This window comes from Myxine glutinosa, chromosome 8 (assembly GCF_964187855.1).
Source record: "Myxine glutinosa chromosome 8, kmMyxGlut1.1, whole genome shotgun sequence".
Classification (NCBI taxonomy): Eukaryota; Metazoa; Chordata; class Myxini; order Myxiniformes; family Myxinidae; genus Myxine; species Myxine glutinosa.
In genome coordinates this window covers 154,221,001-154,234,725 of record NC_136268.1, presented here as the reverse complement: position 1 = coordinate 154,234,725, position 13,725 = coordinate 154,221,001, and the positions used below count along the sequence as shown (strand labels likewise).

General features: G+C 43.4%; 1 protein-coding gene across 5 annotated transcripts in view; it reads left to right on the top strand.

Annotated features, from left to right (window-relative positions):
- The window catches only part of LOC137433040 (mitogen-activated protein kinase 8), an 83,026-nt gene that overhangs the window by 31,210 nt on the left and 38,091 nt on the right, over positions 1 to 13,725 (top strand). For all 5 annotated transcript variants that reach the window (XM_068125451.2, XM_068125450.2, XM_078783895.1 and 2 more), the window contains exon 4: positions 10,534 to 10,663. In XM_068125451.2, the coding sequence (XP_067981552.2) occupies positions 10,534 to 10,663 (130 nt within the window). The remainder of the gene's footprint in view (positions 1 to 10,533; positions 10,664 to 13,725) is intronic.

Genomic DNA, 13,725 nt, shown 5'->3' with positions numbered 1-13,725 from the left:
GGGGAGATCTGAAAACAGCAGTTGGGAGAAGGCACCCTTCAAATCTGGGAGAAATGGAGCAGTTTGCACAAGAAGAGTGGGCCAAACTGCCAGTAGAGAGGTGGAGGAAGCTCATTCATGGCTATAGGAAGCGCTTGACTGCATTTATTTTGTCCAAAGGCCAAACCAAATATTGCAGCAGATACCAAATATTAAGTCTGGGGTGTCAATACTTTTGTCAATGCCATTTCTTTTTATTTTCTGATTTAACAGGATATATTAAGTTCTGAATCAAAAACAAAGGTTCTGTAATATTAACAGTGAAATAAAGAATTGTGGAGACCAAATACTTTTCTCAATTTCAACTTATTTTTAGAGAAAATTGTGAGCTATTTGAAAAAAGTAAAAAGTGCAAGGGTGCTAATATTTTTGGCCACGATTGTGTGTTGATATATATATATATATGTATGTGTATAGATATATATATATATATGTATCTCGGTCGAAGACCTCAAGGGAAGGAAGAAGAAGAAGAATCAGAGGAAGAAGAACAACAATGTTTAATAAAATCGATTATACACACACGTGTGGAGCGAGGCTCGAGAATGTACCGCCTACACGCAGCGGACAATTCCTCAAGATACTCGCTGAAAAATAAGTGGAAAGGCATTTCATTTATAGCAAAATATTAGACAAGAATCTGCGCTAAAGACATAGCACTACTGGGCAATAAGGACAACACCTCCCATTGTCCCGTCCTATAGAAGGTCAAATTTAGACAACAAGATGTAAGCATAATGATAGGCTACGCTTTTTTTGGCTATCTATCTAAACATATCAGACCCGAGCGCAGGCCGAAGTAAATATTCTTATACACTAGGCTAAATGGTAGATGAAGATTGGATACGTCCTTGGTTTAGGAGACATACTAAACACTATGAAGATATATAATTAATTATTCCCTTTGTGAAGGAGGCGTTTGGATGACATCTTTTTCCTGTACGTGGGTCGAGAGCATTTTATCTACTGTTTGGCACATTCATTCAAGGACTAATTTACTAGGCTAAGGACCCACCCTGCACGTTGAGCCTCGAAACCACATTTTGTCCACTCACCTCTGTCTGCAGTTGAGTTCAAATCAGTTTTCAGAAGCACGATATATAATTTCAGATGTTATGATCAATTGAGTCATGGGGCTAAAACCCTAATGGCTGACAGTTCCTTCCTTTGTCTTTACAAGACACCTCCTTGGAAAGACACCAAATTCATCAATTAGTTACATGCCAGGCACGACATAGCGTCACGTATGCTCAAAGAGAGATACCGGCCCTAACTGGTCGTCTAACATTCAACGTATGAATTGTTAGCCATAATTCGCGACGACGGCGCCTGGTTTAAGAGATTGCTGCCGCCCGCCAGATTCCGAATCCACCCTCGCTGCAGCGTAGGTGCGACCCGGTTGCCAGCCAGATTAAGGGCCCTCTTTATGCAGGTGAGGTCCTCGCGAATCAGGGCAAACAATCGACGTTAAATGCCATCAAGCCCTGTGAATGTGATTTGCTGGGTGGTGTAAATAATTTTTAAAAGAACGTACACTTTCTAAATCACAGATATAATCATCCCAACTAAAATCATAATCATTATCAGAATCCCAAGCATCAAATAGGTTCATCGATCACCCCATATACTCCTTCCTTTTCTGCCAACAACATATCCAAAACCACTTGATTCTGCATCACCATCGTTTGCATATGCATTAATTCGTTTTCCAATTGTAGTTCTGCGATTCAGGTTTCGTTTCCAATTCGTTCCATTACTAATGCGAGACTATCTATTTGCCAATCATTCATAATACATAAGAGGCGTTAGCCAGTACACGCAAGGGATTTTCAACACAAGTATTACAATCATCTCAAACATCGATGCAGGCATCAGCCAGTAGCCAGTTCCCACAAGGGATTTTCACAGTCATCACAAAAATCAATACAAAATTCTGAAGCGCTGGTCACATCTGCCTTGTTGAAGGACCCATTCAGATCGACGGCCTCTGTGGTCAAGATCATGGTTTTCCAACGGCGATTTCTTCATCGTCCATCCTGAAAAATACTTTCTTACACACACCATGATCAATTCCTAGCCCCCCGTCCCACTAATTGGCATTTAGTTACCTTATCTCTCAGATGGTTGGCTTATTCATAGCCGCATTTCCTGTGTCGTGTCTGGAAATTCAAATGCCATATTTACTTTCACTAATTTCCGAAAATACCTTCCTTTTAATCATCTTCCCTACATCTAATAATACATGATTTACCAAATTTACCTTGGGAAAAATGGATCCCAGATAACAAGTCCCTCCCCACTGTTCGGGTAGGTATGGATATGCTTTATTTCCGCAAATAAACATTACTCCATGGGGTGGGATAAGGGCCGAGGCCATGCATTTACTGATCTCAACGCGGGTGGCGCTTGGTGTCCCCCAAGATATGGTTAGCTTGGTTACGTTATGCTGGGCTTGGTCATCTATGGTTATTACAAGGGGGCCTCCCTTTTCTCTCCCTCTGCCCACCATAACTGGCAGACAGACAATGGCGAGCCATAAGCCCCAAAATGACATTGCACGAACCCTTTCAATACCTGTCTAAACCTACTGCCATTTAACGACGCTTCCCAGATGACGGCTCCCCTACACTATTCTGGCACAAAATTGTTGCATCCCACAGATGCCACGATTATTTGAACAAACTCATTTTCCTAATCCACCCTTTCAATTTTCATTTCAATTTAAAGTCAATCCAATGTCCTCTTTTAGCATCCCATGCACCTGTTGCAGACACCTGTTTTAGCCTGAAGCGGTATATTAAACTAAATGTGATTGCCACCCCTAACAGGCGGTGGTGCAGCATCCTCGATCTGTGGTGGTGCGTTTGAGGTGTCTGTGTTTGTGGGTATGGCCAACTTACAATGTGTGGCATGTACCCAGGACGACTTGCCCTCACAAAACACCGCTGTTGGTGTGATCAGAAGAACTTGGTATGGCCCCGTCCATCTTGGTTCGAGCGCAGTCTTACGGGTGAAATGCTTCACCAGCACGTAATCTCCTGCCTCGACGGTGTGGGTAGGCTTGCTTGTTGGCTCCGGCAGGGCCTCCCGAACGCGTTCATGTATGCTGCGTGCCACATGGGATAGACCTATGCAAAACTTTAAAAACATGTCATCCATGATAGGTAATTCAAGGGCTGCCATATCCACTGGCGCTGATACCGATGACATATAGCGCACGAGCGACAGACCATGGTAACCACAGTCGAAAGGCCTGGTGCTGCCCAGGTGGAAGTGACCTGCCTCATCACCTCACCCCCCTATGGCACACATGGCCATTTGGATGCGCCATGCGTGCCAACCATGGCAATAAAGCTCGCGGTGCCACGGGTTTGTCATTAATCGTCCACATTTGTCCTTCTGCGGGGCGTTGAGCTCCCAATTTAATCCAATTTTTGCTGTTCTACGTTTGAGGCCGCGGCTTGTAATTGTATTACATCGAACTCTGTAGGTGCGGATGTCGGAACGTCTGTCTTGAGGTGCCAAATTAATTATGAACCCTTCATTGTTGTCCAACACCTGGACCGTTCGGTGTTCAACATTGTATCGACGCCTTACTGGCGTTTTCCGCAGTCGGTCCATCATCCATGTACGACAGTACCCTGCCATTCCCAAAAATCGCAACGAACACACTAACTCTTCACTGTTATCCTTCACTTCACTTCAAAATTTCACTGTTATCCTATCAATACCTGGACAATTTTTTCCCTTCCTTTCTAGATACGCGAATTTCACATCAGTATAAACCCACTGGAAAAATTATCTGAAAAATAACTAGCCTCCCAAAACCATTTCCCTGCAAGAGCGGGGTTAGCCTTGCGGTCCACATGACAATCTTTTTTATTTTGCTCTATCACCTCCCTTTGAGCAATAATTTAATTGGTGTGATTCCCATATACCCACTCCTGGTGGAGTTCTGTTCACCTGGTCTGCAGAGCCGTGATCCAATCTTCACCAGCCCCCAATCACCTTCTTATCACAAAACAACAGTCCATAACTAACCACTTTTCTTTATTTCCCGTCTTTTCCATCAACTTTTATAATCTTTTCCCCTCCCTTTCTTAGCAAACCTTGCAAAGTCACTTGTCATTGACAAATGATCCATCTAATTCGACTTTCCTTTAACATCTTCGCACTTTCCATGACCTTCTTCACACTTACTTTAAACCTTTTCTTCAGACACAACCCACATGAGTTATGAATACAATTTCCCCTTCCAGGCACGTGTCTAGTCACTCACAAAGTGTCCACAAGACAACGTCATCATATTCCACAGAACTCCACCACTCTATTAAATCCTAAGCATACCCAATGGGCAATCCACGAAAAAATCAAAGCATTTTCAGTCCCCTTTTTCCCATATACTAGTCAATGTAAGTCAGCCAAACATAAACAGAGAGGTTCCAGCGAGTTGTGACCTCCATAACTCTAAACAACTCCGCTGGCACCTTTTAAAACAAACTTTCCCAGTCACTTACTAAAATAAAGTGCAGCTCTTGTCCGTAGATATACGTTAACCAAGGTTACATGAGACTTGACAACAATAGAATTTGGCTACCTACAGAGAAAGTACCTGCACAACACATTTACAAACCAATTCGTCCCCTCGTATTAGGGAACGTCACAAATGTTCCACCACAATTTACAGCAGGTGACCACCCACCTGCCTTCTGTCGAAGTCCAGTTCAATTTCCATTCACAGACAGACAGACAGACGAACCCCCAACGTACTAACAGGATGGTCTCACAGAGGCCATTCCATTCAAATCTGTAGGCTGCCACGATTCTTCCCGCCAGGACACACTATCATAGTCCCCATAGTCACACGACACGTCAGCAGACACAGTGAAAGACATTCAACACCATAACAAACGCCGCAGAAACTGCTCCTCCTTGATCCATATCTGCAGACGCAGTCAGACACACCCAGTTGGACAGACAGACTGGCTCCACATTACAACTGCAAACATCCGAAATGACAACAGCTAACACCAAATATTTATTGTCCCCCTTTCAGGGAAGTCAAATCAACCCTCATTAAAGCACAAAACCGAAAACGACCATATACTCAGAGTATATACCATATACTCAGTGAGACCCGAAAATCAAGCAGACAGACCGACAATCGAACCTGTCTTTCGACACTGCCGAACGACAAGTTCGCAGACACTGAGGGAGTGACATTCGACCCCCAGTAGATACCGCGGACACCGCTTTGGTCCGCACCTGCAACTCCATCACGCCTGCAACTCCCTCAAAATCAGTGTTCAGAGACATGACTCCATAGACAGCCAGAAAGCCAGACAAATACGGACACACACACACAGAGATTAATATATTTTTACAGATTAATATACAGAGATTAATAGATTAATATGAACAATTAATATATTGTCCACATTCATCTTGGTCACCCCAACCCCTTCTGGCTCTCCCCAAGAGCTCCGTGTCCGGACAGACAGACAGATAAACGGACCGGGTGAAACCATAACCATCCATCCTTCCGATTGGACTCACGTCAGCATCACATGTCATTCTTGCCTTCATTCGACGCATTCTGCCATCCCAAATCGGCCAAATACAAGCCCCGGCCATGCCGTTGAATAAACACCCTGTCGGTTGACAGCCTATTATTTTTGACTTTCACTCCCATTCTCCCTTGCTACATCTGGAGAGCCGTTAATGTGGGGATGTAATTGAACACTTGTTTTAAAGCCCTGTCTACACATGCTCTCCATAACATTCTCATTATTCCCTGCCAATTTTACTCATCCGGATTGCCCAACGCCCGTAGGCAATTTGGGGAATCCCTTGTCAGTCAATGACACACATCAATGACACACACACAATAAACACAAATACACGCTGCAATGACAGATCATTCATTCCCTTATACACAAATACCATGTGACTGACCTTTCATTCTCCATACAATACAGTATAAATTCATGCACACTCATGCACACTTCAATCCTACTTACCTGTGAACTCTAACACATCCAGTGCGTAGCTTAACTTAAAATACTCATTATTCTACCTTTCTTGGGCTAGTCCCTCCTGGTAGTCCTAAGATCGGGTCGCCCCCCGATTCCTAACCTTAAACGCAGTTCTCACGCCGGAGTAACTTAATACCTATTATCTATCACCCACATATGGGTCTACCTGCTTCCCACGCAGGAAGCTTACCTGAGGGATACCCCTCCTTATCCCGGGCGCCCTGTATAATCGATTCATTACCCACTGCTGCTCTGGTTTAAACTAAATTTGGTTCGGAATGCAAGCCAGGTGGTACAGCCGACAGAGGTCCATACGTCCAAAGTAAGGCGGGAGGCTTCAATTTCGAGGTGCAAAAATGCGTACCCACCAAATTAGATGCCGGCAGGCCTCCCTCCCGACCTGGAACGTGAGGATCCACCTCGTCTGCACACTTGGATGTATCCCACTCCTGACACCAAATTCTCGGTCGAAGACCTCAAGGGAAGGAAGAAGAAGAAGAATCAGAGGAAGAAGAACAACAATGTTTAATAAAATCGATTATACACACACGTGTGGAGCGAGGCTCGAGAATGTACCGCCTACACGCAGCGGACAATTCCTCAAGATACTCGCTGAAAAATAAGTGGAAAGGCATTTCATTTATAGCAAAATATTAGACAAGAATCTGCGCTAAAGACATAGCACTACTGGGCAATAAGGACAACACCTCCCATTGTCCCGTCCTATAGAAGGTCAAATTTAGACAACAAGATGTAAGCATAATGATAGGCTACGCTTTTTTTGGCTATCTATCTAAACATATCAGACCCGAGCGCAGGCCGAAGTAAATATTCTTATACACTAGGCTAAATGGTAGATGAAGATTGGATACGTCCTTGGTTTAGGAGACATACTAAACACTATGAAGATATATAATTAATTATTCCCTTTGTGAAGGAGGCGTTTGGATGACATCTTTTTCCTGTACGTGGGTCGAGAGCATTTTATCTACTGTTTGGCACATTCATTCAAGGACTAATTTACTAGGCTAAGGATCCACCCTGCACGTTGAGCCTCGAAACCACATTTTGTCCACTCACCTCTGTCTGCAGTTAAGTTCAAATCAGTTTTCAGAAGCACGATATATAATTTCAGATGTTATGATCAATTGAGTCATGGGGCTAAAACCCTAATGGCTGACATGTATGTGTATAGATATATATATATATATGTATGTGTATATATATATATATATATATACGTATATATATATATATATATATATATATATATATATATATATATATATATATATATATCTCAGTCACGATGCGACCTTCATATCATCAGTGGAGAACCGCCAGCAAGGTGTCCCATACAGCTGCTGCTGCACCTTGCTGGGAGCGATACGCACCGCCTGCCACGTGGTGACGTTATCTCTGGTATCCACTCATCATATGGAGTCGACCTGGTTATATATATATATATAAGCTACCATATATATATATATATATACATATATATATATAAAATATACATACACACACATATACATACACAGAAGTACCCGGCAATGCCGGGGAGGGGAACGGGGGGAGAGGGAGGGGAGAAAAGGGGGGGAGGAGAGAAGAGGGGGGAGGGGAGGAGAGAAAGGGGGAGGGGAGGGGAGGAGAGAAGGGGGGAGGAGAGAAAGGGGGGGAGGGGAGGAGAGGGGGGAGGGGAGGAGAGGGGGGAGGGGGGAGGGGAGGGGAACAGGGGGGAGGAGGGGAACAGGGGGGAGGAGAGGAGAGGGGGGGGGGGGGAAGTACCCGGCATTCCATGTATAAACGTGAGGAGGGGAGGGGGGAGGGCGCGCGAATCGTCGAATCAGCGCGCTGCTCTGCCACCGATTCAGATTCTGTGTATAAAAAAATATGGATCTAAAGATGAAAGAAAAAAAAACCAATGTGATGTGAATGGCAATGTTTTTTTTTGTTTGTTTTTTTTGTTGTTTTTTTTGTATACAAGATCGAGGCTCGTGAAAGAGCTAAAAATGTTCCTCGCTGAAATGTGAAAAAACGCAATCGCGCGGCAAGGAACATCATGTGATCGCTCTGAGCGATCGATTGCAACTCTGTGTCGTGTCGTGGGCATGGCCAACGTGGCCTCATGCTCCCAGGTGATTGGCTAACTCGAGCTCGAGAGAGCCATAATGCGCTACGTTATGGCAAAAAATATGGATCTAAAGATGAAAGGGAAAAAAACCTATGTGGTGTGAATGGCAATATTCCTCGCTGAAATGTGAAAAAACGGAATCGCTTTTCGCTCTGAAATACGTGCGAACGCGTAACTGAGTTAATGGCGGCAAGGAACATCACGTGATCGCTCTGAGCGAATCAGCGCGCTGCTCTGCCATTCCGGTCATAATATGCCTCGCTGAAATGCGCTGAGGTAAAAATATGGTTTAAAAATATTATGAAATAAATTTTTGGGTCGACCATGCTCAATGGCCATGTTTGTGCCAAATATCAAGTACGTGAGCCTCTCCGTTTAGGAGTCTACCGGTAACATTACACACACACACACACACACACACACACACACACACTGTTTTATATGTGTGTGTGTGTGTGTGTGTGTGTGTGTGTGTGTGTGTGTGTGTGTGTGTGTGTGTGTGTGTGTGTGTGTGTGTGTGTGTGTATGTATGTATATATATGCAAAGATTTGCGGTTGGGAGTAAATCCAAATGACTCCATGGTAGGATCTCCAACCTTTAATTGAACAAACAATGACAACGTTTCGATTAACAACATGTGAAGCCACACGCCTCCGTTAATCTTCCTCAAGAGTGATAAAATCATCTCAACATCCCCTTATATGCGGGGTGGGCACTCTTGAGGAAGATTAACGGAGGCGTGTGGCTTCACATGTTGTTAATCGAAACGTTGAGTCATTGATTGTTCAATTAAAGGTTGGAGATCTTCCCATGGAGTTTTATATATATGTGTTGTTAATATGTGTATATACAGTGCAATCAGTGGCATATATATATATATATATACACACGGTGCATTCAGAAAGTATTCAGACCCCTTCACTTTTTTCACATTTTGTTATGTTGCAGCCTCATGCTGAAATCGTTTAAATTCATTTTTTCCCTCATCAATCTGCACCCAATACCCTATAATGACAAAGAGAAAACAGGATTTTAGAAAGTTTTGCAAATTTATTAAAAATAAAAAACTGAAATATCACATTTACATTTAAGTATTCAGACCCTTTGCTATGACACTTGAAATTTAGCTCAGGTGCCTCCCATTTCTCTTGATCATCTTTGAGATGGTTCTCCGCCTTGATTGGAGTCCACCTGTGGTAAATTCAATTGATTGGACATGATTTGGAAAGGCACACACCTGTCTATATGAGGTCTCACTGCTGACAATGCATATCAGAGCAAAAATCAAGCCATGAGGTTGAAGGAATTGCCTGCAGAGCTCAGAGACAGGATTGTGTCGAGGCACAGATCTGGGGAAGCCTACAAAAAAAATTCTGCTGCATTGAAGGTTCCCAAGAGCACAGCGGCCTCCATAATTCTTAAATGGAAGAAGATTGGAACAACCAGGACTCTTCCTCGACCTGTCCGCCCGGCCAAACTGAGCAATCGGGGGAGAAGGGCCTTGGTAAAAGAGGTGACCAAGAACCCGATTGTCACTCTGGCTGAGCTCCAGAGATCCTGTGTGGAGATGGTTGTCCTTCTGGAAGTTTCTCCCATCACTGCAACACTCCACCGATCTGGGCTTTATGGTAGATTGGCCAGACGGAAGCCTCTCCTCAGTGAAAGACACATGAAAGCCCACAGAATCTTGTTTCTCACAGTCTGAGAGTCCTTTAGGTGCTTTTTTGCAAACTCCAAGCTGGTCTCCTGACCATCAACCCACGGCATTATCTTCATTGCATTGTGAATAATATAGCCTTTGGGTGTGGCCTTAGACTTTTGAGGTGCCTTCCTTATAATTGTTTTGCTATTCCTGAACTTTAGCATTGCTTTATTAAGGAGATTTTTCTACCATCTCTAGCATTAGAGATTGTCAGCCAGATCTTCTTTTTTTTAAGAAGTAAAGTATTGGCTTCCTGAAAATTACAATGTAAAGGGGTGAACCGCTGTTTGTTCAAAATATATTAAGGACACTTTGTTATTTTCATTATTACTACCTGTGCATAAAGTACATTTCTATTTTTGATAATTTAAAATTCCTGAACATTTACAGAAAGCACCTGATGGTTAATTCTAGATTACACACGTTATGATCTCACTGTGTGCCTCTATTAGCCGCAAAATGCAATAAGTTTTCACGTTACATCATTACCATGACAACGCAGGCACTTTTGAAAGACTGAATTGTGTTGAAATGTATTTTCCTAAGTGAACCATGGCTGGCTTTGTGATGCCATTTGCATGGGTTCAGTGATACGCTTTTTCTTTGTTCTCACTTCTACCAGTGCGGCATACGATGCGGTACAGAACAGGAACGTGGCCATCAAAAAGCTGAGCCGACCTTTTCAGAATCAAACACATGCTAAGAGGGCGTACAGAGAGCTGGTGCTGATGAAATGTGTCAACCACAAAAACGTGAGCACACAAAGTTATTCATTTGCAATTGTTCTGATTGCTTACGTTGCCAAGGAATTGAGTGTTTCGATTTTTATACCAAACTTGTATCCAAAAGGTCAAATACTAAACTTTGCTTTAGGGGGGAGCATGCGGGTTTGCTTGCGATGGTTCGTTCTAATTAAAATCATTTCTCTTCCCTCGTTATTTGCATGCTTTCTGAGTTTACATTTCCGTTGTTCAACAATTCAACTCACTTGTGCTACTGGACATTATGAATTTTTCAACAGTTACAGCTTATCCTCCATCTTTTACCTTTTACTTTTCATTATTTTTCCTTTTTTTATGCCACCACTGACGAAGTCACCAGAGGAATTATGTTTTCAGGTTGTCTGTCCGGCTGTCCGTCCATTCGTCTGTGCATCCTTCCATCCGTCCATGATAGGTTTTTATTACCGTGATAACTTGAGAATGGCTGAAGGGATTTAAATCAAATTTGTTGCAGGTATGTATAATGAGGTAAAGATGAACTGATTCGATTTTGAGGTCATAGGTCAGAGGTCATGTTAGGTGAAAATCCTGTTACCACGATAACTTGTGAACCAGTGAAGGGATTTTGACCAATGTTGGTACAAGTGTGTATTATGATGCAAAGATGAAGTGTTTAGATTTCAGGTTACGAGGTCAAAGGTCAGGCTCTCTTATAGAGAGCTGATGTGACTTAGATTCCTTCAGCCGTTCTCAAGTTTATAACTTGAGAAAGGCTGAAGGGATCAAAATCAAACTTTATAACGTATGTATAATGATGTAAAGATGAACTCGTTAGCTTTTGGGGTCAAAAGGTCAAATGTCAGATGTCCTGGTTGTTAAAAAGTCTGTTACCGAGCTAACTTGTGACCCAGTCATGGTATTTTCACCAAACTTGGTATAATTGTATATTATGATGCAAAGAGAAACTGATTCGATTTTGGGGTCAGACATCCTGTTTGGTAAAAATTCTGTTTCCGAGATAACTTGTGACCCACTCATGGTATTTTCATCAAACTTGGTATACTTTTTTTTTTTTTTCTTCTTTTTTTTTTGTATACAAGATCGAGGCTCGTGAAAGAGCGAACATTAATCACACAGAAAGACAAACAGACACATAAAACAAATAACATCGGGAACGGTAGACAAGATGGGGAGAGGGGGGGAAGGACACAAACACAACATTTGAGAGCAGGGACCGAGAGACATGGAGACATCGAGAGAACTGTGGGAGGGAGAGGGCTTTGGGGGGGAGGCATGGGAAGGGGGGGGGGGGTGGGAGAGGTATAAAACATATGGACACTGCCAGGACTTCCAGGAAAGAAGTTGGAATTTCAAGCAAGGTGGATCTGGGGTGAATTAGTGGGGGTAGAAAAGATCAAGGTTTTGGATGGGGGAAGATAAGAGATGGTGGTGAACAGCTGTTTTAAAGACCTGGAGGGAGGAGTGTGATTGAAGTGAGTGTGGGAGTTTGTTCCAGAGGCGGGAGAAAAGAGGAATGAAAGAGTGAAGGTGAGCAGAGAGCCGAGATTTCGGCAGTTTAACCATCAGAGGGTGGCTGGCAGATCTTGTGCGACCTGTAGGAATATTTGGGGGACAGAGCACAGAGAGAGCTGGGGGAGCAAGGCCGGAGAGGAGTCGGTAGAAGACAGAAAGACCACCTACCTGCCTGCGGTGAGTGAGTGAAAGGCCCTCAGAGATAGCTTCATCGCGGGAGATTCCAATGTGTTACGTGTTACGGGAGATTCCAATACTTATATGTGTTACGTGTTACCTCCCCAAACTCCGGTTACGGTGCCCTTCAGAGTCTTGAGAGGGAACGCGGCAGAAAGATTTGTTATTTTGGGTGTTCTAATAAACCATGGTAAAACCACACCAATGCAATTATAGAACAAAACAAGTAATTGTATTAAGAACTCTCACATACACAATAATAACACTATTAAAGAAAGTACCATGAAAATATCACTGGCATCAAATGAACAATACATATGATGGTACCATCATTCCCCAATGCTCTCAAAGCAATAAACTCACGATACGCCAAACGTGAGTGGAATGTAACATTCCATAAAGTCTGTGCACAAATCCCAACGCGGTGAAGGTCAAAGTCGTGCAGAACGACAAGAACAGGCAGGTATCGGCGCGGTTGCAGATTAATTACGAGGTGGGAGGTTTGGCAGCTGATGGCACGGGGTAACGATCCCTCAAAACGTAAGCACAATCCACGCCCCATATCCACCGACGATTAAGCCGATATGGAAACCAACGGCGCTCCACACAATGATGTCGATATGGGAATCCAAATGACAAAACACGAAGCGCCAGGCGGACAGCCTCTTCGAGGAGAAAATGGCCGATCTGCCTGTAATGGAGGCTCTTGCTTTCCCGCCAACAGTAGCTCACGCTCGGTAATAAAACCTGAGACGCAGGTTTAATTGCAATCGCAATACAGGACGATGTCGTGGGCAATCCCTGGCACGGGAAGCCTCAACTCATTCGCGACCAATATCAAAAAAGGTCCGCTCGCAGCCTCAATGCGACTTACAGCTGTATCTCTCGCATGAACATCCCCTCCTCCAATTTCGTCCTCTCTCTCCTCTTCCGGTTTCTTTGCCACGTTTTCCTTTTTCCTTCACAAACATTTATTTTTACCTTTTACTGAAGTCATCTCCATTTCACACAAAAATCTTAACAACAATATTACCTGAAACTAAAAATCCTACAAGTACTTAATAACAAGAAAGGCGGAAGTGACGGATCCGTAACATATTGTTACGGACCACGGATAAGATGTTAATTTGCCGAGCGGATGGCGCCGCGGCCCGAACCGTTTTTACAATGACTAAGACCCGATTCCTTAAACGTGAGCCAAATCGTGCCACAGATATTCAATGGGGAAAAGACAAAGGCGACACGGATGTGAAGAAGAGGAAGACAGAAGTAGGGAATACGAATATAATTTATTTGTATTTACAACCAAAAGTAACCGAGGAGAAGGAAGGACAATAAAATAAAGACAGACAGAGGGACGGACCAGGACACAGTGAAACTTC